Source organism: Rattus rattus, chromosome 8 (assembly GCF_011064425.1).
Source record: "Rattus rattus isolate New Zealand chromosome 8, Rrattus_CSIRO_v1, whole genome shotgun sequence".
Classification (NCBI taxonomy): domain Eukaryota; kingdom Metazoa; phylum Chordata; class Mammalia; order Rodentia; family Muridae; genus Rattus; species Rattus rattus.
Window position 1 is genome coordinate 114,532,502 of NC_046161.1, and position 27,644 is coordinate 114,560,145.

The following is a 27,644-nucleotide window of genomic DNA, read 5'->3' on the forward strand; positions in this document are numbered from 1 at the left end:
CTCTGGAGTGCCTTCATCATGGTTAGGACCACGTGTTCTACCAGCCGAGTGAATCGGTGAGTAGGACTTGGCGTTGTTACCATTGGGGACAGTGTTGGAGGGAGAAAGCATAACAGTTTTCTGGAAGTGCTGGGAATGGTTATAGGGGGGCTGGAGAGATGGCTCAGTGGTTAAGAGCTCTGACTGCTCTTCCAGAGGTCCTGAGTTCAATTCTTAGCAACCACATGGTGGCTCACAACCATCTGTAATGGGATCCAATGCCCTCTTCTGATGTCTGAAGACAGTGACCATGTACTCACATAAATTTAAAAAAGAAAAAGAAAACGTTCTATATTTTAACATGAGTATTGGTTACTGTTTACTCATTTAAACATTCATGAATTGTTCACTTAAGACTTATCTACTTTTTATATATTCCACACTAACTTAAACTACAGTCTTCAAGAATTGCAAGCATAATTTAGTTTCTCGAGACCAAACTCCTTCCCTGTCTGTCAGTGTCTCCCAGACCTTAGGTTTCTTATATTGTTTCTCCACTCCTCATCTTCACTCTCTATAGTAGTCTTCTCTGAGGACAGGATTCTGATGATTCTACTTACCACAAAGCATTAAAGGACCTCACATAACCCGAGTAGCACACAACTGTGATCCCTGTCCTCAAGAGACTGAGGCAGGAGTAGCTCATGTTTGAAGCTAACCCTGAGCTAGACAGTCACTTAGCGGTAAAACCACTTAGCATGGGAACTAGCACTTGGTTATCGCTCAGTAAGCAGTGTTGCTATTAAAGACCAATGTATTTATTTCCTCTGCAGTAACCCTATTCTCCTAAACTTTAAATAGATGCATTTTTTCTTCTTTTCCAAAGTATTCTAAAATTTTTAATCCTGAATGTTCATTGTAGCATTCAAGAAAAACCTAATCGAGTTAGTCATGTGCTCACAGACGTCTGTCTTCCCCAAGCCTGTTCTAACAAGGGCATATATGTGTCCTTGTCACTGTTACTAGTGGCCCATCGGCCAGGCAGCCCACCCTAAAGATGGCCTTAGGCTTGGGGCCACACTAACATTACAACCTTGTTCTCCAAGGGCATCACCACAGTGTATTCCTCTGCCTCCTGTATCCTAACAGGCCTTGGTTAACTGGGACCCAGTGGACCAAACAGTGCTGGCTAATGAGCAGGTAAATGAATATGGCTGTTCATGGCGTTCTGGAGCCAAGGTAGAGAAGAAATACCTCAGACAGTGGTTCATTAAGACAACTGCATACGCAAAGGTAAGTGGTAGGCAGAGACTCTCAGCAATGCCCAGGGTGTGGGTATAACACACTGTCAACTCTGTCGAAGGGGCCTAAGCAGAGTCTTGGGACATGGGAGGCAGAGAACCTCAGTGTCGTTCAGATACATACAGGGTGGTGGGCACGGGTCCTGAAGTTTTAACAAGAAAGACACCTGAAGGTCATTATAGTGCTTCTTCAGTGAGTTGTCACAAAGCAGTAGTAACTCTATCTGCAATTACACATCCAAAAGGGGAAAAGGGAATGAGTCTTTGTGATGCTCCAGAGGGCTCGAGTTCAAGTTTCCCTGTGCCATCCTTTATAGTACCCTAGAAGTGAAGGACTAACTGGTCTCCAGGAGAGAAGGCCAGAGTAGAAGTGAGCTGGGCCAAGTCCAAAGCTCCAGATGCTGCTCTCCTATGCCTCTGATTAATTGTGCAGGCTGTCCTGGGCCTCAGTTTCCTGATAAGTAAGATGAGCAATTAGACCTGATAATGCTTCAAGCACCTTCTAGCTGATTCTGTGTTCAGAGATCAAGACAAAGGCAGCCGTGGAATCAGTTTCTTAGTAAGTCATAGTGGCCTGGACAAAGTCCTGAGTTCTGTGTGTGTGTAGTACTCAGTGCTTCTGTTCTGAGCTAAGTCTCAAAGGCAACCCACAGCATGCCCAGACAAAGTCTGGGTCTAATCTGCAGATAACTCAGGTCAGATATAGTGTATAAGGCTCGTGTGCAGAGAAAGCACAGTCCTAAGCAACTTCTGATTTATACCATTCTGGACCAAAAGAAAACCACACCCACCAGCTCGGCAGCCCCTCAGTGTCCCCCGTAAACACTATCTGCAGTGAGGCTCATTTCCTTTTAGTTCATTTTGACACCGCTGACCCTGGGCATGGATCTGGGACAGGTTCAAAAGAGCTAGTTAACTTGCCTGGAGGAGAGCAAAGCTGAGAGCATAGCTTTCTGTGCAGCCCCTCTTCGCTAGCCTCAGGTCTGTCATATTCCTGAGCAGATGTCATTCTTCTGCTCTCCCTCCCCTCCAGAGACTCTCTGACGGCTTATTGGAAAGGAGGGGTACCAGTCCCCTCCCTGACGTGCCATGAAACTCTGATGGCAGTATTGGAAGGACAACTAGTTAGCTCCTGTGCTTTGACCTCTGCTTCTCGTTGGAAATGTAATAACCTGACCAGGGGCATTGTTCTTTAAACTGTCAGCTGTGAATTTTCAACTGTTCAGCAGAATGGTGAGTTGCCATGGTAACTCTTGGTTCTTGCTGAACTCCTGTGCAGATTTATTGAAAAAGCTCTTAGGAGGTTAGCCCTGAAAATTGGGAGAAGAGGGAGAGTCCATGATGCTGGCATACGTGGTGGCTGTGGTAGGAGAGCAGACCCAGGGCTGGGAGGCACGTGGAAACCTGCATCTTACATCTGTCTAAGAGCGACATTGACTCCCCAAAGGCCGTAACTGGAAGCTTCAATAACACCCTCTGACTAAGGACAAAAACAGCACAGATTGGTTATTTAAGATTAAAAGTAAGCCTCTGTAGGAGTCAATAGAATTTCTAGAAGAAAATAGATCCCAGGGAGTTGAGGGTGATCCAGCACCCCTGTATAGTATCATCTGCAGTGCCTAACAGGTAATAAAGATTACTACATTTGCCTGGCGGTGATGGTGCACACCTTTACTCTCAGCACTCAGGGAGGCAGAGGCAGGCAGACTCTGTGAGTTCAAGGCAAGCCTAGTCTACAGAGCTAGTTCTAGGACAGCCAAGACTGTCAAAGACAAAGGCTATAAAGACAAAGAAACCCTGTCTTGAAAAGCAAAACAAACAAAATTACTGCATTTTTTAAAAGCCTGCGACCCAACAGACAGAAGTCGAAGTTAATTGATAACATGAAGGCATTTGTTATATAAATGAACAGACTTAAAAAAACGCTGATTGTTGTGAATCTCAGAAGAGCAGAAACCGCCTTCAACTCTGAACTGACTGAGAATCTGGACCAACTGAGTACATCTGGATCAAAAGCTTCAGTGTTGGGCTATAGAGGGACAGGTTAGAGAGAAAAGACATAACACCAATTCTGTGCAGTGAGGGATGTGTGATGGGTGTCTCAGGGCTTCTACACTGTGAAGAGACACCATGAGCATGGCAACTCTTAAAAGGAAAACCTCTAACTGGGACTGGCATACACTCAGAGGTTCAGTCCATTATCATCATGGCAGGAAGCATGGCTGCACACAGGCAGACATGGGGCTGGAGAAGGAACTGAGAGTTCTACATCCTGATCCACAGACAGCAGGGAGACTGTGCCACACTGGGTGTAGCTTAAGCATGTGAGACCTCAAAGGCAGCTCACACAGTGTCACACTTCCCCCAACAAGGCCACCCCTCCTAATAGTGTCACTCTCTAGGGCTGAGTATGCAAACCACCACAATGGGGTTGAAAAGCTAAGAGATGGACACAATATGTTAAACTGAGAGCCATGTGGGAAGACTCTAAGTAGGTCTGGAGAGGTAATTACGAGCTGCATTAATTCTTACAAATTTTGACCAAGAGCCATATGAAATCATGAAATATTGTAAAGGCAGTGATGTCAGAGTTAAGGGGTAGCCTTTAAAAGAGATCTATACATTTTCAAAAATGGTATGAATGTATGTGGCTCCGTGCATGTGAGTGCAAGTGCCTAAGGAGGACAGTAAGTTTTAGATCCCTTGGGACTGGAATTACACCTGGTCGTGAGCCTCCCAAGTGGATGCTGGAAACTGAACTCAGGTTTTTCTCAAGAGAAGAAAGCACTCTGAACCACCGAGCCATCTTGCCTGTCCCCGGAATTGTGTCTTTATAAGAACATCAGGTACCAGTCCAAATGCTTTTGCAATGGTCCCAGCATGTAGAATCTACACTTAGGTAGGAGAAGTAGAAGGGGGTTAGATAAGTGCTCAGAGGCACAATCTCCTGAGCTTGATGGTCTATTGGGTAAGAGGATGCAACAGGGATAACATCCAGGAAGACCTGACTTGACTGGGAAGCCCAGGGTTAGACTACTCTCTTGGTTAGAGCTAGCCCTCATGGGTAGGGGTAGTCCTTTTGAGTTGGAGGTGGCCATCAGACTCTTCAGAGCAGAGGGAAAAAATAATAGATTGAAAATTTGCTCCAGAATCATAAAGATCAACTGAGAAGGGATGTCCTGAACACCTGGCATGATAGGAATTGGCGTGCACTAGTAAAGTCCTGCTGTGTGTATAAGGATGAGACATTGGACCAACTAAGGATGCTTTTAGCTCAAACAACTGAAAACCCAAGTCGTGGTGGTTTAAGCAAGTAGGAAGCTACTTTTCCCACATAATGAGAAGCAGTTGCTGGGAACAGATTGGTACAAGACGTCTGACTGGGCTTCCCAGGACTTCTCTCGGCCGTTTCTTCCTGCGTGTGATCTTAGGGTTGCTAGACGGTTACTGCAGCTCCAGATACCACATTTCTGTTCAAGACAGAAGCAACAGGAGCAGTGCAGACAAGTCCTTTGTAACCTAGAAAGCAAGAGCTTTTTCAGACCCACCCCCCAATAGAATTCCATTCAAGTTAAAGGAGAGTGCAAAATGGACATGGCTTTTCAGCTCTGCAGCCCAGGCAGAGGAGGAGTGAGCTCTAGGACCTGGCTTGGCTTGAGCGCTGTCTTCACAAGGATCTTCAGAGCTCTCTGCTTGCTCCAGTGTGTCCACGTGGTCAGCTTAGGAGCCAGGCTGTGTCCAGGAGCCCTTTCATGTACTTGTGTTCCAGGGTCTAAAGACTCTGACCTCAGAAACAGAACTCCGGAACAGAAAACCACTTTATTAAAGGCTGCTGTACAGTGTGTTCTATTGCTTCCCCTCAACCTGGCTCCAGAGTTGTTGGCTGTGGATGGTAAGCATCAACTCAGCCACTGGCTGACAAAGAGAGCTGAGGTGGCAGAAAAGACAGTGCAAGCTAGACCTGCAGAGCAGTACGGGTGGTGTCTATCTCATGGGCAGCTATGCTATGTCACCCATGAGGGAGGAGGGTGAATGGCCTTTTCCAGGTACGAGGTAAGGGGTCGACTGTTGAATGCCTCATTCCCATTACCAGTTTTAGCTAACTGCCCTTGTTAAATGGGGATAGTTAATAAATCATTTCCAGATTGTACCCTGCCTGAGCAGGACAGAGGGGGATGCCTTCCTCCAACTCTGACATGTGCGCTTCCTCAGGTTTATTGTTATGAATGAAAGCTGCTGATTCACTGATTGGAAACAGCCGTGTAGAGAGGTTAAGATGTTACTAATCCAGACCCAAGTTTTCTTGGGGTAACTCAAGCCCTCTTAGTAGCCATTTATTGCTCCTGCTATAGTTGACCTGGCATCTTGGCGTCCATTAGGTAAATCCTTGACAGAATATAAATAGAGTTCGCTTTCTTTGGAATATACAAACAGATCTCCAGTTTCAAACAAGCAAAGGGCTGTGAACTCTGTCAAATGGGATGCGAGGCCCAAAGCAGAGCTTTTCTCTCACTGTGCTGTAGCTGCCTAACTGCTCTTAGTACCAGTGCCTTTAAAAAGGTTTATCACGGGGTTGGGATTTAGCTCAGTGGTAGAGCGCTGCCTAGGAAGCGCAAGGCCCTGGGTTTGGTCCAGCTCAAAAAAAAAAAACCAAAAAAAAAAAAAAAAAAAAAGTTTATCACTTTCTTTGCTCTGTTGCTATCAGAACTTCATCAAAATGTTACCACATTGGAACATGGAATTTGGTGTAACCTGAATTTCTGGTTCTGGTTCTACTCCAGACTAAACCATCTCTTTTCCTTTGGGAGGAGACAGCTATGCTTTTTGTTTGTTTGTTTGGTTGGTTTTTGTTTTGTTTCATTGTTTTGTTTTGTTTTTTTGTAGACACTTTCATTTTTGAGTGTTCATGCACAGGGTCTCTTGAACTCTAGTTCATCTTGCCTTGGCCTTCAACATATATTTCACCAAACCTGATTCCTCAGGATTTCATACCATTAAAAAAAAAAAAAGCTAAAAACCTAGTGTTCCCCCAAATTTTTGTGTTCTGTGAGCCAAGAGGACTTCTATGCCTGTGGTTGGTTGTGATTGGAAGAGGAGCTGCCAGTACTACTTGCCCTGGGTAGACAAGACCAGAACTGCTCCCTGGCTTGGTAATTGCAGCCCCTACAAAGAGTATGTTTAACTGTGGCAAGCAAGAGCTGAGGAAATGTCATGCAGGGAACTGAAAAGACCTTGTTTGGTGCTTCATGATACTGGTTTCGTTTGGTCAGTTATATTTTATTTTGTAAGAATATTCATAGATTTGCTTAGATTTTAGGCCAGCAGCATCTGTCTAGAATTAGCACGTGAAAACATTCACATTTCTTCCCATTTGAATGCTTGGGCCTCATCTCCATGTGAATGTTTTAAGCTAAGCAGGAGCTTTCCCATCCTTGACTTGAAATCTGGGAAGAATAAAACAAATCAAAACCACTGGCTGCCAGTATGCCAAGCATATAATGTCAGCTCTGTAGGAGGAAGCAGGAGGGTTGGTTCTAGACACACACACACACACACACACACACACACACACACACACACACACACACACACACACTGAACTTGAAGAATTGGAGCAGGACAGGAAGAAGAGGGAAGGAGGGGGAGGGGGAGGAGAAATGACCCAGTGATTCTGGGAAGGGTGATACCAAGTTCTGTGGGAACTGGAGGCAGTCAGCTGGAGTGTTCTGTGGCAGGGACAGATGGGGAGAGGTGGTGCTCACTACAGATCTAGAACTTCTTTTGACCCCCAGACTCGGGGAGAGAAGCTATAAACACATTCAGCAGAGATTTAAACTGAGGTCTTTGTCTATTAGCTTTCTTTCTTCTATGACACCTTGAGCAGAGGTAGGTCAGGTCTGTCTTGCTTAGGGCTTTGTGAATCAAGTGTTTGTTGTGTTTTGCTGCTTCAACTGAGGCAGCAGAATGAGGAAGTCTTGAGGGAGTCTGACATCCGGAACTTCCTTCTATTTCCCCATCTTTCCTACCTCAAGCTCCACATTTCATATGACCTTTGCTACTTTTCTGTTCTTTTTTTTATTTCCCTAGGCCATGCAGGATGCATTGGCAGACCTCCCAGAGTGGTATGGAATAAAAGAAATGCAGGCCCATTGGATTGGAGACTGCGTAGGCTGCCACCTGGACTTCACATTAAAGGTGACAAGACACTGGCACAGCATTCATGCCCACAGATCTCGTTTGTGTTTTGGAACCTTTGAATACATAGCAGCTCTTCACCGGACTGCAGCACTGTCCAGCAGAAAGAGAACCGGGAAGACATCTTTCTGAGCATGCTTTCTCTGTCTTCCTGTTGGGATGCCTGGTGCTGAGTGCAGGAGTGCAGGCTGACCAAACACTCCCTGTTCTGTTCTTCTGCCCGGCCTCACCTCTGCACACATTCTTGGTCCTGTGGTCAGAAGTTGGCGTGGCTGTTTGGAAATGAGAGGATGGGTGGCATGGGGAGTCCCAGCGCTCAAGAGGACTGAAAATAAGACACCATGTTTTATCCCGCCAGGTTGATGGACAAGACACAGGAGAAAAACTGACCGCATATACAGCCACACCTGAGGCCATCTATGGCATCTCCCATGTGGCCATCTCTCCTAGCCATGGGCTTCTACATGGCTGCAGCTCTCTGAAGACAGACTTGCAGAAGGCACTGGTCCCTGGCAGAGGTGAGCTACAAGATGAAGCACAGGCTCTGGGGTTATCTCCTTCTGCAGGACAGCAGTTCCCTAGACCCATACACTTCCCCTGTTTGCCATTTTTCATCATCTGTTCTTTACCTTAGCAGCCATGATTTTTAATTTTTTTTTAGATCCCAAAACCCAAGGGTAAAACAGCTCTGGGAACATTTTAGTTTGATTGTCCTGGGTGTCTCTGAGCCCCTTCTAGAGATTGCCCAGAAGCTCAGGTCTTTAGTTTTGATTTAGTATCACTTTAAAGCTCTCTTCTGATAGGGAGAGAATCTTCTCCTGAATTTTTAATTCCTCTAGCAAATAAAACTACTAAAAAAGGACAGTGAGATGGCACAGTGGATAAAGTGCTTATCTTTGTCAACCCCAGTGACCCACATGGTGGAAAGAGAGAGCAGACCCCAAGAACCCACAGTCCCTTGACTTATACTCATACACATATTGTGAAACACACACATACCCCTAGAAATAAATTAATGTACTAAAAATTCAAAACACAAAGCTACAGTAAGAACGTGTGAAAGGGAGGACCACACACCTTTGATTAACATAAAGTTGCAGCCGTCCAGGGAGGGAATTGAGGTATAGAGCCTGGAGGTTAGAGAAGACCTTATTGACAGATGTAGGTCTCTGCATCCCTATGCCTCTTCTTACACTGCGAACTTTAACCTGCATCTCACATCTGAATTATCGAGGGCGCAGACTGCTGCGGATGACATAGACTGGAGAGACAGTGTCACGACAGCTTACTTCTGCTCCAGACAGTGATTGTTTCCTGAGTGCACTGAGGGCAACTTAGTCACCTACCCTTCCTAGGAGCCTGCTGGGGCCCAGCTTCCTGGGTCAGACATGAGCTTTTTACAGTCCTGGCTGTAAGTGCTCTGGACGTAGGGCAGAAGACTTCCCAGTATAAGGCAGGTCTTGTCATTCTCCTTCACCATTTTTGTTATATCTTGAAGTAGAGGAAAGATTCGAGTTAAAATTCCATGTGTCCCTATAAGGCCTCTGTGCCCATATCTCATGAATGCTTGGTCATCAGGGAGTGACACTATTTGATTTTTCCTGATGGGATTTCTCCGTGGTCCTGGAACTCTCTCTAGACCAGGCTGGCCTGGAACCCAGATCCCCCTGAGTGTGGGATTAAGTGGCACTATTTGAAAGGATCAGGAGGTGTGACTTTGTTGGAAGAAGTGTGTCACTTGGGGTGGGCTTTGCTAGACCCAGTATCTTTTCCCTCTGCCTGCAGATAAAGATGTGGCTCTCAGCTATTTCCCCAGCACCCCTCCCGCCTGCCACCATGCTCCCTACTGCCATGCTTCCCGCCATGATGCTAATGAACTAAACCTCTGAAGTAAACAAGTCCCAAATAAGAGTTGCCATGGTCGAGGTGTCTCCTCGCAGCATTAGAACACTGACCTAGACAGTTAGGAAGCAGAGAGAAAAAGGTGACTGCCTTCTTCTTTTCATGACGTCCAGGACCCAAGCTCATGCAATGGTGCCCCGCATATTCAGGGTGGGTCTTACCCTCTCTGTTAAATCCTTCTGGACTCACCCTTATAGACATACCCAGATTCCAAAATCCTGATAATGAACATTAATGGTCGCAGGTGGTTTGTTTGTTTGGTTGGTTTTTTAACTCTGTTGAAGAAGGAGGAGGTGGAAGAAGAACAAAAAGAAAAAAAGAATTAATTTAATTTCAACTTTTTGAAGGGAAAACTCAGTTTTGTTTTTTTTTCTCCGGAGCTGGCGACCGAACCCAGGGCCTTGTGCTTGCTAGGCAAGCGCTCTACCACTGAGCTAAATCCCCAGCCCCGAAAACTCAGTTTTTACACTTTTGAGTTATTTAAGATTCCTTGAAGCTGTGATAGTTGAAAGGTAGATGCTAAAAAACTAAATACTGTAAGGAACCAGCTCACACATTTCCCCTACCTTGTAGTTCATTTGGGACCACAGAATGAAGTAATTTTAATAATTAATGAACTAGTAAGTTATAAAAGATTGCAGTCCCTGAGACGAAGGACATCATAAATTCAAAGTACCTTCGCTGATAAGCTGAGGAGTATCTACCTTAGTTACTTTTCTATTGCTGTGCTAAGACACTGTGATCATGACAATTTATAGAAGAGTTTATTTGTTGGGCTTCCAGTTTATGACCACATGGAGGGGAACATGATGTTAGAACAGTAGCTGAGAGCTTAAATCCTGATCCACAGGCACGGGGTGGGGGAGTGGGGAGGAGGGACGGAGAGAGAGGGAGAGAGAGAGAGGGAGAGAGAGAGAGAGAGAGGAGAGAGAGAGAGAGAGAACGAATGAATGAAATATGCTAACTGACCATGGCATGGGCTTTCGAAACCTTAAAGCCCACCCCTAATGACATAAATCCTCCAACAAGGCCACACCTCCTAATCCTTCCCAAACAGTTCTACAACTGGGGACCAAACATTTAAATATATGAGCGGATGGGAATCATCCTTCTTTAAACCACCACAGTATCTAAGTACATGTGACTAGCCACATGTTTGAGACCACTTTGGTGCTAGTGTACCAGACTGGCTTGGTCATTTCATTTTGTAACATCCCATTTGGAAGAGCTCCTGAGCTCTTTTCCCCATCTTCTCTCAATAATCCTGAAGCTGTTCCAAATGGAATATTATGCTTGCGATTGAGCTTTTCCAGTCCTAATCTTCAGAATAGAAACATGGCTTCATTCGGTCTAAATCAGTTCATTCGGTCTGTAGATCAGTTAAGTTAATACATCAAGACTCTGATTTTGTCTTGTCACATTGTATGGTCACATACAGACCAGTATGGTATGTTGAGCACAGTGCAGTTTTCTCATGCCTGCTCTGAACCCCTGCTTGCTGTGGGCCCATAGCCTCTTTCTCCTGCAGCCCGCAGGTTTTACTTCAGCCTCAGCTGTTGTCATTGCTTACCATTGACAAGTTTATCGTGTGAGGTGGTGAGGTGGTCAGAGCCAGTTTTCTCTCTGCATCCCTGATCTGTATCCCTAGAGCTTTCTAAGCTGCCCTACATGTTGCCTATGTCCATTAAAAAAGAACAGTTCTTAGGGAGAAGGGCTTACCTTTTTTTTTTTTTTTTTTTTCTATTTTTAGATAGGGCCTGACTTAGAAGTTGTTTCTGCACATAGCCCATGGCTATACCTAGCTGCAAAGGGGGCTGGACAATGCTGTTGTTTATTGTGTAGCCAACTAAACATTCTGTTGCCAAGTCATCGGAAGAGGTAGATGTAGTGGTCAGCTGGTAGCTGATACCAAGAGACATTTCTCTGACAGGCCTGTGTCTGCATTCTGTGTCTGTATTGCTGTCTCTTTATTCTCCACATTAGCTTTTGCTCTTATTCTGCCCCCTCACTTCCCCTTTTCCTAATGCCACATCATAATTGCAGAATTTGCAGCTATATATTTCTTCTTTGAGTAAAGACAGTATGGAGTTAGGAATATGGATCCCAGCAACAGGCTCCAGTAACAGGGGTTTAGCAACTGGATCTGGAGTGCTGGCTGTACCTCAACTTCCAAAGTCCACACTGAATGCCACTCGGCCCGGCCTTCTTCCTGGATCCTGCCTTTATCTCTTTGAAGTGAAAATCCTAATTGTTGGGCTGATTTTTATTTGAGGATTTGTAGAATCTGTTTAGATAACTATATGAAAGTTTGAAATAAGAAATGCAAATTGCAAAGGGCAGCCATTGTGGCTCTGATTAGTGGTGATGTAATAAACACAGATAAACCAGAGCATTTGTCAGTAACTTCTTGTGCCTCTTTCTTTCCTCTGGACTTTGTATGTTTATGCTTCTGCCCATATATTCTCTAAGGATGTCTACATGTATAGCTCTTTCCCTGCTACTCTTCTTGTTGTAAACTTTATTCATGATAATTCAATGACTGGGTAAATTGCAAGTAATTTGCTATAAAAATGATGATGGTGGTGGTGGTGGTGGTGGTGGTGGTGGTGGTGGTGGTGGTGGTGGTGGTGGTGGTGGTGGTGGTGGTGATATAAATCAGTTTTCCCTTCCAGCCCCTGTGCCCAGAATGACAACTCTTTTGACACTAATTATTTATTAATAAATGCCTTGGCCATAAGCTTCAGCTTGTTCTCTGACTTACTCTTAACTTATTATCCCTTTTTTTCTAGCCTAGGTTCAGCTACCTGGCTGTTTTCCTCTCCTGGTCTTCTAAGGTTTGTCTCCTCAGAGTTCCTGAGGCAAATCTCCCTTTTATTCTATCCTGAGTTCAGCTACCTGCTGGCTTATCTCTGTCTCCTCAGAATTCCAGCTCGAATCTCCCATGCCTCTCACTATTTCCTGAATTCTCTCTTTCCCGGCTGGATATCCCACCCTCTATTTCCTCCCTGAGCTCATTGGCCATAAGCTTTTTTATTGACAGGTGATGCTTATAAAAGATTCTCTCTACAATTTGCCTCATAAATATTCATAGCAGGCTCGTGTATACTACGATTGCATTGCTCTGTTTATTTACCTGGTTTATTTTATTTATTTATTTATTTTTTGGTTCTTTTTTTTGGAGCTGGGGACCGAACCCAGGGCCTTGCGCTTCCTAGGCAAGCGCTCTACCACTGAGCTAAATCCCCAACCCTACCTGGTTTATTTTTAAAACAGGCTCTTGCCGTGTGTCCCAGGTTAGTCTAGAACTCACTGTATAGCTCAGGTTACCCTCAAATTCACAATCCTACCCCAGCCTCCAAAGTGCTGGGATTATGGGCTTGCACCACCAGGCCCAGCCTTACTTTCTCATTCTTATGTAACTTTTTACTTTTTCTAAAATTCAGTCTCTTTCTGTGTGTGTCTCTCTCTCTTTCATTTGCTTTGTGTTCTTTAAATTTCTAGCAGAATCTTCTCATATTCTCTATAAAAGTCTTGATACAGTTTTCTCTAATTCCAGCCTTCTGAACAATCTTACCAGTTCCCTCTTTTGCCTAAAGAGTCTCCCGATGCTGTTTGGTTTGGTTCAGGTCTGCACTGATGTGACCCTCCAGGCCTCAGCTCCATGTCTAACGTCCTCCTGACTTCTTTCTTGAGTGTTCTTGTGACTTTTCTCTGCTGGGTCCTGTTTCCTGTGGCCTACACCTGTCTCTTTTTCCATTAGACTTCCATCTTTCAAGAACACACATACTCCAGTATTTCCTAAGTGTATGTGGGAAGGAACTGTTCTGTCTTTGGATGTCTGGAAATCTCTCTTCTCTCTGCTCCACTGTTTTCTGCTTGCTGGCTACATCGTCATCCACTTGCTTTAGAAGTCCACGCCTCCTCTTTTCACTATGGGAAGGTTTTGCATGTTTTATTCTCACTGCTGGAGATATTTTTGAAGAGTAAAAGGTGGTAATGAGATGCTTTCCTATCTGGAACTCAGAACACCCTTCCCACTTCTTTGCTTGTATCTGCAGGTAGACAAAACTTCTCTCCTGTGCTTGTTTAATCTTCTGATTTCCACTGGTGTAAATTACCTGCTAATACCCTTCAAAGGACCAGTTATTTAGCAATTAGCACATAGCATGGAAGATGGTATGCTTTTTCTTGCTTGTCTGCTCTTGGATGTGTCTGGCTGATGAATCTGCTCTTGTTTTCAGATTGCCTCACACCAGTGATGGCCGTGAACATGCTCACCCTGCAGGAGGTCCCTGTCGTTATCATGGCTAAGCCTGACTTGGAAGGCTCTCTAGATTCAAAAATAGGTATGTGGTCATTTAAGTGTCATACATGCTAGTAAATTATGGAAGGTTAAGGGCAAAGGGCTCACAGCTCTTGCTATTACTTGGAGGAGTTTACTATTGATTCTGTGATGGGTTTTGCTTCTTAGTGAAAATTTGTGCTCCTTTTTTTGTCTTCTCTTTGGAGCCTAGGATCATATTTAGTGCTTCACTCATTGTTGGCAAACATTCTACCATGAGCTGTACCCAGCCCTCACCTTCCATGTATCATTTAGTTAAGAACTAACATATTCAGGAGCACAGTACTACACACTTAAAATTTCTAGCATTCAGAAGCTTGTGGTAGGAAGATCACAAGTTTACCTTTTTTAAATATATTTTTTTGTGTATGAGTGTTTTGCCTGAGTACTATGTAGTTGCCTTGTGCCTGTAGAGGTCAAAAGGAATCAGATCTTCTGGAACTGGACTGCAAATAGTTTTAAGCTGTCATGTGGGTTTTGGAAACTAAACCCAATTCTTGTATAAGAAGAACAATTCTTATAGCTATTGAGCTGTCTCTCAAATCCCAAATCACAAGTTTAAAGCCTGTTAAAACATGGAAAAGTCACATCTTTAATAAACAAAAGCAAGCATACAAATACCAACAAAAACCAAAATTGTGTATTTGAAAGCATATGAGGGGTTTGGGGTAGGGGTAGGAGATGACAAGACCACTCAGTGTGTAAGAGTGCTGACCAATCAAGCCTCCCAGTCTGGGTGGTGTTCCTGGAACCTAATTCTGAAAGTGATCTTCCAAACCTCCACATGTGCCTACACACATACACACATAAATAAATAAATTTATTTTGCCTTTTTTTTTTTTTTTTTTGAGGAAAGCATATTAAGTACTTCTGGTTGCTATTGAGAATTTAAAAAGCTTAGGCTCATCAATCATGAGTTAGTTCTAAATACTTAGACACATGATATGGGGATAATACAACATAGACTAAAAATCTAAAATCAAAAGTCAAGCCAGGCATCTCGTCCCAGCACTGAGGAGGGAGCTCTTGAGTTTGAAGTCAGCCTAGGCTGTATAGTAAGATCTTATCTTAACAAAACCAAACCAAAACAAAATAAAATTCACCAAACTACAAGCAAGGGCAAAGATGGGAGTTCCAAGCACATAGGATCCTTGTGGGCTTTTAGAATTGTGGAGGAGGCCAATCTGAGTTCCTTATGAAAGGGCCATGAAGCCGTATCTGGAGGCATCTGAGAGACATTTTGTCATTGGCAATCTTATTACGAGTAATTCTCATCTCTTGTCCTGGGGAAAAAGGAGAACAAAGATTAAGCACCTAATGACAGCCCTGTCCAAAATTTGCCTTCAGGACACACATATGCACCCCTCTCACCTGCTTTCCTGTGGGAGAGCCCAGTCTCAGTGCAGAGCAGCAGCCCGCACAGCAACGCCCTTTCTGTGCTGCTGCGGCAACAGTTCCTATTAAAATGACCTCAGGTCAGTTCTGATGAAGTGTTCTGATGAGATGTCAAAGCAGGAAGCTGGCACTGAGCATTCAGGTCACGTCGGACCATTACAACCATGAATTTTATAATTAGTAAGATGTTTTAAACAGCCAGTCAGAGGAAACAGTGAAGAAAACCTTGATATGGCTTTTGGGGGTAGACAAGGGGTGTTTGACATTTTGGGCTAAATCACTGACACAATATTAAGGTTCTGAAGGATTTAGGTGTTTTTAAGCGAGCATGGGAATTTTTTTTCTGTTTTGTTTTCCCTCGGTTGTGTAACTAGTATTTTCTGAGTACTGTTTCTTCTAAGGATAGAAGCAGAAACAAGTAAGAAATAAAGCAGAATTTTCACTATCCCACCTGCACAGTTAGAGTATGTCACATTTTCTTGTCCTAATGTGACTTAGGTAAATGTGGTGGCCACCGAAAGGGACTGGTATTGGCTCAGGACACCCAAGACCATGTTCTCAGCACAGAAGAGATGTATTTGCCTCAGAGGGACAAAGGGCAGGGAATAAGAGACAAAGAGCAGAGGCAGAGGAGCAGAGGAAAGGAACAAGGGGGAGGGGGTTGTTTGTCCCAGAGGGGGACAAAGGACTGCCTCTGGATAGAGAGCAGACAGACAGACATGGCCTGTAGGAAAATGGTTTATAAAGGTAAAAGGGGAAACATGTCTGTCACCCATGTTAGGATGAGGTGTTAATTTTAATTGGACATGTTAATTAGGTGATCCGAAGGGGGCTTTTGATTGCTGGACTGTAATAAGTTGGTAGCTGGACCATGATAATCCGCCTCAGAAGGAGGAGGTGGCCAAATAAGGGAACAGTCCTTGATGGCCAGCTTTAGGAGTGTAATCTAGTGGTTTTTCATCAAGGCAGAGGGAATGACTAGAACCACATTTGCCTTCTTGAGCTGGCTGGAATCCCTTCAGTCAGTGTCTGCTTTGGAGTATCACTGAGTCACCCTAAGCCAGACATCAGAGTCTAGCAATGCCCCTCGACTCCTCGCTGACTGTAAACCTGTGTTGGTACTGTTTGCTAAGGCTCAGTATCCGCACCTCCAGTCCACTGACATTCATTTGCTTTACTTTGTCACAACACAGTTGGAAACACTATTACCAGACTTTCTGGACCCACAAGCATTTGAATAATAACACAGAAACTTATTAAATTTTATTATAGCTTAGGCCTTAGCTTAAGTTACCTCCCAGCTATCTCATCTGACTTAATTAACTCAAGTCTTCTAGCGAGAATCTCGCCACGCCCTCACTCTCGCTACCTCTCTCTCACTCCCAGTATGTCTAATCTCCTCCATGTCCTGCTGGCAAATCTTCCTGTTCCCCTGCTGCCTCTTCCAGAGACGCTCTCTTATAACAATACCAACATCTGGCCAGTACTTAGCTCTCTGCTGGTACAGAACTAACAATTGAATAATACCAACACAACCTTCACACGGTGCACCCCAACATAGTGCACCCCAACATACTTTATACTGCTACAGAACTTTCAGTCCTCTGCACCTCAAGCCACGCCACTGGAACTGCTTTGCAGAAGAGCTGGTTTAGCCTTCTGGTGTGACCTTCTACATGTATGTCAACATTTTCCATGAGAGAGCTGTCAGTACCAGGAGACATCTTACCAGCTTGGGAGATTGTGGAGTGAGTTTATAATCCCAGCCTGTATGAAAGACACACAGTCCAGACATTTTCCTTACCAGCCATAAGCCTAGATTTGGAGCTGTCCTAACTTACTCTCCAGCTGTTATGGTCCTTTGTACGGTGCTGTTTCTCCTGGCCATGTACTCATGGTCCATCTCCCCTCATGGCTGCCTCCTCTGCCTCTGTCTTCTTCCTCTCCCTCCACTGCCCAATCACAGGCTCTAGCCTTTAATTGACCCGTTAAATTGGGGACAAGGTTCACATAGCATCACTTGGTATATGTAAGGATCTGCTTGTGGGGAAACCACATCTTAGCATTAGAATACAAGCAGCACCAAACCAGCCCACACCAGAAGATATGTTGTTTGTCTCCACTGAGGAAGTGTTCTGGAAAGGGGCCAGGATAGGGTAGAATATTCCCTGTTGCCATCATGTTCAGAACAGTCCATTTTGTCAGCAGCACCATGCTCAGAACCCTGTCCTACAGAATCAACCACCAAAGCCTGCTTCTGTGCTCAGCTGAAGCCAGAACAGTAGGTCCGACCCCCTCGGGGTGATTTTCTTGTGCCCCACCTCATTTCCTGGAGGATGTGTGGGGGTTGAAGAATAAATGCTTGTGTAGAATGTTCTGGTGTTCTCGGGGACACAGCATAGACTCCAACACCAGCTTTCAGTGTCTAGACTTGGGGGGTCTTTCTAAGGAATTAAAATGCCATTGGAGCCAGCACTGCTCCCCACCAGGAACCCACTGGAGGGATTCAAGAGGCTTTCCTCCCACTTACAATATATAGTTTCCATGGCATAGATGGTTAAATTTTAGGGTTGCAACTATGTTTTAAGAGGGAAAACCAGATAAAAAGACCTAAAGAAAATAATCAGGTGTCAGGTTCTCCAAGGCTGTGTCCCATTATCTAGTGAGTTTGGTGTGGCTTTCTGTCTTCTGAGGTAAAAGGGACCTGCTTCGAATGTAACACCGCATGTCATCACACAGTTCTTTGTTTTGAGCACTTAAGAGGAACTAGTGTTTTCTGTTTTTACTCTCTGAACAGGAATCCCCAGCACCAGCTCGGAGGACACCAGACTAGCCCAAGCTCTGGGCCTACCCTACTCTGAGGTCATCGAAACTTCCCCAGATGGCACAGAGAGACTGAGTGCATCTGCTGAGGTTGGTGCTCCTGGCCTGTGGCTGAGGCTCACTCACTCGTGAGTCTGAGTGTGATGAGACACTCGCTTACAGAGTCCCGTGTCAGCTCACCCTTCCACTCTCCCTCAACACAGTGGCCTTGGAGCCCTGCTTGGAGCAGAGACTGTCCCTCTTCACACCTAGAAGTTCCTTAGCTAACCCTAGAACAACTTTGAGAATCTTGCTTGAGAAATTGGCTCACCTTAGAGAGGTGATTGTAGCTGACCCTCCCTGGGGAAGATGATGGCTGACTCCAGATTATTTACTGTTTACATCTAAAGTTTAACTTGAGTTTATAGACTGTTTAAAGTTTACATTTATAGTTTACCTTCTATAAATGCTCAGTGTTTAGTCAAGGTTATCTCTTGTTTGATTTGGTATATTTGGCAGGACATGAACTCCAGCTGTGCTGAACTGAATCTATAATAACAATTTTGGAATTTTTCTTCTTTAAAAAAATACAGAAATATAAGAATGTGATTTCATTTTAATCCCAGATATAGGAATGTGGGGTTGACTATGATTTGCTGTAGCAGAGGCATGGTTTTGCCAGCTGCAGATAGTTTCTGCGATTGTGTGACATTTCGAATTCTGGGAACTTTTCAGAGGGTATATAAATGCCAGGACCCTGATAGGTGGGGTGGGTGGTGTTGGTCATTCAGGGTGGTTGTTAGTAGTTGTGCTCAAAGAAGAGACAAAAGGAAAGAAATTAGATTCAGGGATCTCTGTCTCTCTTTCTCCACTCCTCCATCCTCTCTCTCCTATCTAGTGATAGAGGGGGGATTGGGGGGTAGCAAAAAGTAGCAAAGACCAGCTACATGAACCAGAAACTGTGGTGGAGGAGGCTATGTGGGGATGGAAGGCTAAAGTGGGAAGTGACTGAAAGCAGTGAGTCTCAAACTTGAACATGTGTCAGAATCGTGCTGGCCTTGTTAAAACATTGCATAGCTGTACACATCCTGACTCTTCCCAAGAGTTCTGTTTCCAGCAAATTTGCATGGTGTTGTTGCTGATGGTGGTATTGATGCTGGTGCTAGTATTGCTGGTAGTACTGGTGGTGGTGGTGGTGGTGGTGGTGGTGGTGGTGGTGGTGGTGGTGGTCTAGGGACCACTGTTGAGAATCACTGGCTTAGAGCTTTGCTGTTGAAAGTCTGGTCCCTAGATTAATGGCTCTGACATCACTGTTAGGACCATGGACTCCTAGCCCTACCCTAGTCACACAAGGTCCCTGAGTGATTTGTATGCACATTAAAACTTGAGTGCATTGGGGCTTGAGTGTATTCATTTTTTGAACTTGAAAACACAGTGGAAACACTCAGAAAGTGGTTTAAAATATTGGCACTTAGAAGAAATGTGTGCTCATGCACACCTATAATCCTAACATTTGAGAAGTGAGACAGTAAGGTTAGTTCAAGGCTATACTGGGCTACATAGAATTGGAGACCAGCCTGAGCTATATGAGACCCTTGCCTCAAGAGCCAAAACAAACTAACGATCTAATGATTGAATCCTACCCCAGAAATTGCAACCTAAAAATGGATGAGAGTGAAGACTTGAGTGGTGGACATCAGGAGTTACAGCTCCCCAGGAGATTTGAATGTAAACTCTAATCTGGAACCAGCTGGTTCAGCATGTCAGTCCTCCCTCAGTCTAATTATGAATCCTGAAGAAACACCTCGTGATCTCTCCCCTGGTTCTGGGTCTAGTATACCTGAAGATTCAGGTGTTTCAGGTTTAGGACCACTTAGCTATAAGGTATCCTGTCTTTTCTGTCTTCCTCTCTGTCAATCTGTCTGTCTATCTATCTCTATCATCTACCTATCTGCCTGCCTGCCTGCCTATCTATCTATCAATCAATCAATCAATACATCCTTTTATCTACAAGAGAATAATGGCTTCTATCTACAAGAGAATAGTTTCTGGCTTCGTGCTTGTATCTCCAAATATAAATAGTATTCTAAGATATTAAAGCCTCTTTTTTCTTGGCCCTCATTTGTGCAGGCCTACTGGGAGGTAGGGCAGAGCCAACCCTAGCTGTCTACAAGTGAACTCTAGCTTTGGGAAGTGAGGAAGGGGATATCCATGGCTAAAACTAGGCTGTCTCTCTGGGATCCAGAGAGACCCCTACTCCTCTGAATGGGACTCTAAGGGTTATTTATCCTCTGTGTTTGCTTTCAGATAGCTTCAGGTGGCCCTGAGTCATCCCCTAGCTCTTTGCTGAATACTCAACCAAATGATGTCACTGAGGGGGTGGAGAAGGGCGGTGCAAGGCCGTTTTCCTTCTTGAGCTTCTGGAGCAGAGGAGAGTGGTGCATGAGAAGACAGACATTGAACAGAGCATGCAGGGCTTTGTATTGTAACTATGGATGTCAGGAGTGCAGCCTGGAGAACCTCTCTCCCAGAGCATAGCCACCTCTTCACACACTAGCAAGAAGGTTACTTTGATAAATGTGTCTGAACTCTCTTTTAATGACAGTCTTGTGACTGTGAGCTCCTTGAGGACATGAACAGATGACCTTTGTCTTCGTGTCTCTGAGGCCTGGCATGCAACAGGACTGATCCCAGGTGCCCACATTCTCAATGTAGCAAGCCTTATGGCTCCCTTCATCTAAGTAGTTTGGTCTTTGGAGAGCATCAGTGAAGAGAACACTCCACCTTTGGACTAGCAGTGTTCTGCCCTTTTGTCTGTGAAATGGGAATATTTAAATACAAGAATGGTTTGTTTCTTCAAGCTGAGGCAGATCTGGCCCCTTGCTTGCCATAAGATATAACATTGATTTTTCCCCCCTCTGGATATTTTCTCTCTAAGAGGAAGTGCATATTGTGCAGCTCTTCGCTGGTAATTAGACATCTCAGTGATTATCTGGTAGTAGAAAGTGATACATATTGCAGGGCATATCAGAAAGGGAGGGCCGCAGAACTGGTGCCAGCTACCCACCACACAGAGTGCCCACGGCCAACACTGTTTCTCAGAGCTCCTGGAAATATTTTGATGTTTTTAAAATTTGGAAGTAGAGATGGAGAAATGGCTCAGCAGTTGAGAATACTGTTCTTCCAGGAGATCCGGGTTTAATACCCAACACCCACCTGGCTTCTCACAACCATCTGTAACTCTAGTTCCAGGAGATCTTTCGCCCTCTTCTGACCTCCATGGTCACCAGGCACAAATGTGGTGCTATAGAAGAACTATCTCAGACCCACCAGATATAAATAATGACGCAGAGGCTCATTAATGTTTTAAACCTTAGGCCTTTTGCTGGGCAGTCTCCCAACTACTCTAACCCAACTAGTCCTGGCACTATGTCACTATGTCCCACCAAATGGCCAGGTCTACCTCTCTGCTCTGCTCTGGTCCATCGGTTTACCTAGTGTCTGCTGGTTGAATCTCTCCACCTCTGATTTCTTCTCCCAAGTTCCAGCTCTGCCCAGAAGTTCCACCTTTCACTTCCTGCCCAGCTATTGGCCATCTTTATGAAAGCCAATCAGATACAATTCTAGATTGCCTTCGACAGGTGAGGAAGGAACAATATTTACAAAATATGAGACTAGTGGTGGTCTCTTTGCCGGTACAGAATTAACAACTGAATGTACAGAGATGCACCTTCACACAGTATACCCCGACATGGTGCAGTACAGATACAGACATACATCTTCACACAGTGTCCCCGACATGGTGCAGTGCAGATATAGACATACATCTTCACACAGTGTCCCCAACATGGTGCAGAGAAGGACATAAAAATAAACAACCACACACAGAATAAATTGTTAATTGTAAGCAAAAAACCCTCCAACTTTTAGGAGCAAAAGTCACATTTTTCTATCAGTGCAATTGCAAAGTGTAACTTTTTAATGTTGGCTTGCGGCGGAAAGGATCCATGAAGATAATGCAGGGGAGTTCTGACATGGCCCTACCCAGAACCAGACCATTATGAGCATCACAACTGAGCAGTGGTCCCGGGTGCTGAGCAGGGGCAGAGTTTGTCTTACGGTTGCCTCTCTTCACTTCCAGTTTACAGGTATGACCCGGCAGGATGCCTTTGTAGCCCTGACTCGGAAAGCCCGTGGGATGAGAGTGGGTGGACACGTGACAAGTAACAAGCTGAAGGACTGGCTGGTCTCGAGGCAGCGCTACTGGGGCACACCCATCCCCATTGTCCACTGCCCAGCCTGTGGCCCTGTGCCTGTGCCACTGCAAGACTTGCCTGTGACTTTGCCCAGCATCACATCTCTAACGGGCAGAGGGGGCTCCCCGCTGGCCTCGGCTTTGGAGTGGGTAAACTGCTCCTGCCCAAGGTAAGGAACTACAGCCAGCACCCTGAGGTGTCTTAGATAGCCTCCCTTCACTGGATGCCAAATGCTACCTTCTTCACTAGCCTAAAAGGAATATCAAAGGTATGCTGAAACCTTTGAGGAAATCTGGCCTAGGCACTGTAGAGGACCCTGACACACTGATCCAATGGAGGGAAGACTTAGGTTTTCATCATATCACTGTCTACCATTTCTACTCCACAGAACTTCCAAGAGGTGTGAAAGGTGTTTCTTGTTTCTCCCCTGTTATGGCTGGCCAGTACAGAGCCTGAGATAGCCAAGGAGTATGAGAAAGACAGTAGTGCATTCATTCCTTACCTGCTGAAGCACACCAACCTTCTCTCCTCTTCCCTCATTTCAGAGTGAGACTGGGTTTTTCTGACAGATCAGGAGAGTGCCTTGAGCATGATTCTCATGATGCCCTTAGTAAACAACTAACATCAAGCTGGATCTTTCCTCTTTCCCTTGGTGAAATAGTTTTCACATTCAGTACAGCCTTGCAGCCGTGCGTGGGAACGTGGTTTCTTCACAGGACCACAGAATTTCTGGAGGGTAGAGCCCAAGCCTAGAGTTGACTTCACTCTCTGAATGAGTTTGGTAAACATCTAGGGCTGTGAGCCACCAAGCCAATACAACCAAGCAGGATAGAACAGAGATATGCAAACAGTAGCCTCGAGTCCATCTAAGGACTCTTTATATATTTACTTTTGCATTCTAAGGTCTTGGGCCTGTTTCTGAACCTCTGTGAAACCTCATTCTCTCCTGAAAAGTGAGGCTTAGTGTAGTCTGCCTCATAGTTCTGGGAACCCAATGAGACAGCATTTGTGACACCTTTGACCCAATTCTGCTGCCCCAGAACCTACCTAGCCCAACCTAGTGACCTCATGCTCATCATCTGCCCCAGCACCTCTTCCTGACCATCCAAGGCTTGGTGGTATCAGTGGTAACGCCTAGTTGTCTTCAAGCCCAAGGAGACATTTATGGAAGTGAGCATAGTGAATGTTGGTCAGGTGTGATTGCTTCTGGGTAGTGGGCCTCTGTTCTCCTCAGTGTTCCCCCAAGTTGGGCAAGAAAAAGAAGGTGCTTATCTTCTAGTTACTTCCCAAAATACTGTGTATTCTCAGAAATAAGATGCAACCCAAATAAAGACCTGGCTTTACCTTAGGGAATCACTGTGGGGATTGGCACCTCTCTCTGGTGGCACACAGGATTCCCTGGGGACTCTTGGCAACTCCTGCCCTGAGCAATCCCAGCATGCCCAGGCCTCCTGACTAAAATGCAGGTTCGAGCCCAGTTTGGTCATCTGACCTGAGGTAGGGTGGGAGGGCTGATTCCTTCTGTAATCTTCATGGAGCCAGTGTGGGCTGCTTAACAAACCCGGGATGTAGCACACAACCCTTCTTTTTCTTTTTAAATTGAAAACAGACTCCAGCTCTTACTTGCTCAGTGAATGGAAAGTTCCTTTTGGAGACTCCATTCCTCTTGACCCTGCTCTCCAAGAGCACCCTCACTCAAACTTACGCTACTAGAAGTAAAATATCAGGAGGCCCAACATCTCACAAGTATAGCTGGAGGGAACTGCACTGAAACCTAGAAAAAAAGTAAATTGATAAATTTCTTTTCTCAGGTGCAAGGGATCAGCCAAGAGAGAGACAGACACCATGGACACCTTTGTGGATTCTGCATGGTACTACTTCAGATATACGGACCCTCACAATACTCATAGGTAATGTCCCTACTGTGTAACAGGTAGCACTTTGCATCCTCCATGAAGCAAAACCAAGATAGAATTAAATATGCAAGGGAGGTGCTGGGAACATGCCTGGGTAGGATAGAGAGAAGAGCTGCGCTGGCAGAGGGAACACCCACATCGTGTGTAACTGGCACCCAGAGATAGGAAGAGGAGGATTCAGAGAACCTCAACCATAGCAGAGCTCTCAGTGCCTCAGCAAGGCTGTAGGAAAAATGCCAGTGCACATGACCATTCCAAACCCAAGGTGGCAGATGCACCTTTATACTGGTGTTCTCCTTTTCCTCTCCTGGAAGAAGATGGAGACCAGGGGCTGGGCCAGAGGAGCCTGTAGACACAGTGGTGGCTGTTGTTGATCAGCCGCATACTTCACGCAAGGCTCTCAGTTTGGGGTAGCTTAGAGTACGGGAGAGAAGACTCTTTTAATGCGAGCACATTAATTATTAATTTAGATTACTCAGCCCAGTAAATCCCATCTATAATATAAATTTCAAAAAACAGCTAAAGGAGGATGTGAATGCCCTATGGGATGGTAGGGGTGGCAGGGGTGGTAGGGGTCGCAGGGGTGGTAGAGGTGGCAGGGGTGGTAAGGGTGGTAGGGGTGGTTGGGGTGGTTGGGATGGTAGGGGTGGCAAGGATGGCAGGGGTAAGGGTGGGTAGGGTGGTAGGGGGTGGGGTAGGGGTATTAGGTGGTATTGGTTAGGGGTAGGGGTGGTAGGTGGTTTGGGGTGTAGGGGTGTAGGGGTGGAGTAGGGGTAGGGGGGGTGGTGGGGGGTGGGGTGGCTTGGGGGTGGCAGGGGTGGCAGGGGTGGTAGGGGTGGCAGGGGTGGTAGGGGTGGTAGGGGGGGGTGGTAGGGGTGGTAGGGTAGGGGTGGTAGGGGTGGTAGGGGGGGTGGTGGGGGGTGATGGGGTGGGTGGTTTGGTGGGAGTAGGGTGGTAGGGTGGCAGGGGGTGGTGGGGTGGCAGGGGGTGGGTAGGGGGTGGGGTGGGGGTGGTGGGGTGGTGGGGTAGGGGGTAGGGGTGGTAGGGGTGGTAGGGGTGGCAGGGGTGGCAGGGGTGGCAGGGGTGGTAGGGGTGGCAGGGGTGGTAGGGGTGGTAGGGGTGCCGGACGTGGACTGCAGAGAGACAGGACAGTGTTGGGGAGAGCTAAGAAGCTTATACTCATACTGCATGTGGTCAATCTCCTAAAGTGCAAATCAAGAATGAATATAAACATTTTTAAATAATTGAAGTAAGAGTGGAAGCCAAGAGTGTTGGCATATATGTATAATCCCAGCAGTCTGGAGGCAGGAACTGGAAAATCAAGAGATCAAGGTCAGCCTGGGCTACACAAGACCCCATGTCAAAGAGAGAGGTGGGGAAGGGGGAGAGAGAAGAGGAAGGATGGGGAGGAATAGAATTAAAAGTGAGGGTAACCAGGTGTGATAATATCTTTATTCCCCGCACTCAGGAGGCAGAAGCAGGTGGATATCTGTGAGTTGAAGATCCGCGGTTTAAATAATGAGTCCCAGGCACCTGGGTGCTACACAGTGAGACCCTGACTTTAAAAAACAAAAGGCTCAGGCCGGGGTGCAGGAAGAACTGAGGCTAAGACCACTGGTTTTTCATGATAAACTTTCCTGAGCCGTTTGACTTGGACAAGACAGAAACAGGAAAGAGAGCAGGAGTTAGCCAAGCAAAGCTAGCACGGAAGCTAAAGAAAAACATCCCAGAACCAGGAGAACACACTCTGCCCGGACCTTAGCAGGTTGCTCTTGCACATGGTAGAGAGAGCCTGGAGCTGTATTATCCACGCATGAGGTTTCCATTCCCCGCATGGAGGCACACGCCTGGAGCTCCAGCTCCAGGCTGAGGCAGGGGGCTGTGAGCTCAAAGGGTCTTGTTCTACACAGTTGTGTCTTTTGTTGAACACAAGCAAAGAAAGTGCCCTATTCTGGGTCAGCAGCACAGTGGCATATTTCTGGTTAGACAGACGCTCAAGATGTGTTTTAAGCAGCAGAACTGTGGTTCCGTAATTTGTGTTCATTTCAGAAATTAGTGGGGTCCTGAAAGATGCAAGGAGACTGAGAACCCCAGAGAATCTCCACGCGAGCCATAGGGGAGTGTGAGGGAGGGCTCCCTTCTCAGGCTGCATCCCAGCTGTGAGCCCCGCATAGCCCCTCTGTGAACAGCACAGCTTCACACACCGCCTGGCATGCTGCCCCATTCAGCATTGTCTGGGGTCTTCCGGAGTGGTGTCCTAAGTAGAACATAAGTTGAGTAGCCAATGTTATTTATCCTAAACTTGCTTGTGAGCTAAATACTGCCCTCAACTCTGGCTTTACTGCTGCCCAGAGCAGCAGTTGAATTCATTATTTTACTTACTATAATTTTTTTTTATTTGAGACAGGGCCTCACTGAGTAATCGTGGTTGTCCTGGGACTTGCTGTGTAGACCAGGCTGGTGCTGAACTCACAGAGATCAGCCTGCCTCTGCTTTCCAAGTTTGGGGATTAAAGGTCTATGCTGCCATGCCCAGCAGCAGTTGAGTTTCTTTAAGAAACTTTTTTTTTTTTCATGAAGAAAAAGAAAGGGCAGCTGGAAATGTATTTGTTCATTTGGATGGTTGACTTGGGTGACCTTGTTTAGCTTTTTTTTTTTTTTAATTTTAATTTTGAGAGAGTTCTAACATAGTTGTAACTGCAAAGAAGCTTATGCTAAGAGGCACACTGCTTGCCCAGGCTTCCTGACCTGCCACCGGCGTTTCTGTTTCTATTTCAGAGCTGTTTGGCCAAGAGCATAATATGGGAAAATACTTTGTAGCATTGGGGAGAAAACTCTGAAATTTTGAAGCCAGGGAGCACAGATCCCCTAAAGCAAAATTTCCTCAGTTAACTTTGAATGGTGGGTTACCTTGGGAACAGGGGCCTCTATTCCCAGTCACAGTGGCTCTTTCCCAAGGCAGCAGCCGATAAATGACCTGGGGAGTTAGGGTTAGGGTTAGGGTTAGGGTTAGGGTTAGGGTTAGGGTTAGGGTTAGGGTTAGGGTTAGGGTTCCATGTTGGTCACAGAGCATCTAGTGGAGGGAGTTACTAGAATGTTTTATGACAGGCCCTAGATAAATTTCAATCCTTCAGTAAGCCATATTTGAACGCTTACTGGCTATTTCAAAGCACTTGAAAAATAAGATTGATTTCTGTTTTAAAATGAACATTTAATATCATGCTGGTTTCTATTATAAATGCTACTATTGCCCTCTATTGGTGAAAATTTTAAAAATCTCAATTGTCTAACCATACTAAAAATTAAAGCTAACCATTCAAATAAGCATCCTATGGAGATGCTTTGTTGCTGGTATCTTTTCCTCTTGTTCTTGTTTTAGTCAAAAATTATTTGTTGCTGTTGGTTTTTAGAGACAGGGTTTCTCTGTGTAGCCCTGGCTGTCCTAGAACTTACTTTGTAAACCAAGCTCGAACTCAGAGATCGCCTGCTCTTCCTCCCAATGCTGGGATTAAAGGCTTGCACCACTACCTCCTGGCTCAAAAATTACATTTTTATTA

The 27,644-nt window shown here is 45.5% G+C and overlaps 1 protein-coding gene across 1 annotated transcript in view; it reads left to right on the top strand.

The window, feature by feature from the left end:
- Lars2 (leucyl-tRNA synthetase 2, mitochondrial) overlaps positions 1 to 27,644 on the top strand; it is a 93,251-nt gene that overhangs the window by 46,284 nt on the left and 19,323 nt on the right. The window contains exons 7-13 of the mRNA XM_032911289.1: positions 1,129 to 1,272; positions 7,368 to 7,475; positions 7,834 to 7,993; positions 13,619 to 13,723; positions 17,912 to 18,027; positions 22,058 to 22,341; positions 23,984 to 24,082. Coding sequence (XP_032767180.1) covers positions 1,129 to 1,272; positions 7,368 to 7,475; positions 7,834 to 7,993; positions 13,619 to 13,723; positions 17,912 to 18,027; positions 22,058 to 22,341; positions 23,984 to 24,082 — 1,016 coding nt within the window. The remainder of the gene's footprint in view (positions 1 to 1,128; positions 1,273 to 7,367; positions 7,476 to 7,833; positions 7,994 to 13,618; positions 13,724 to 17,911; positions 18,028 to 22,057; positions 22,342 to 23,983; positions 24,083 to 27,644) is intronic.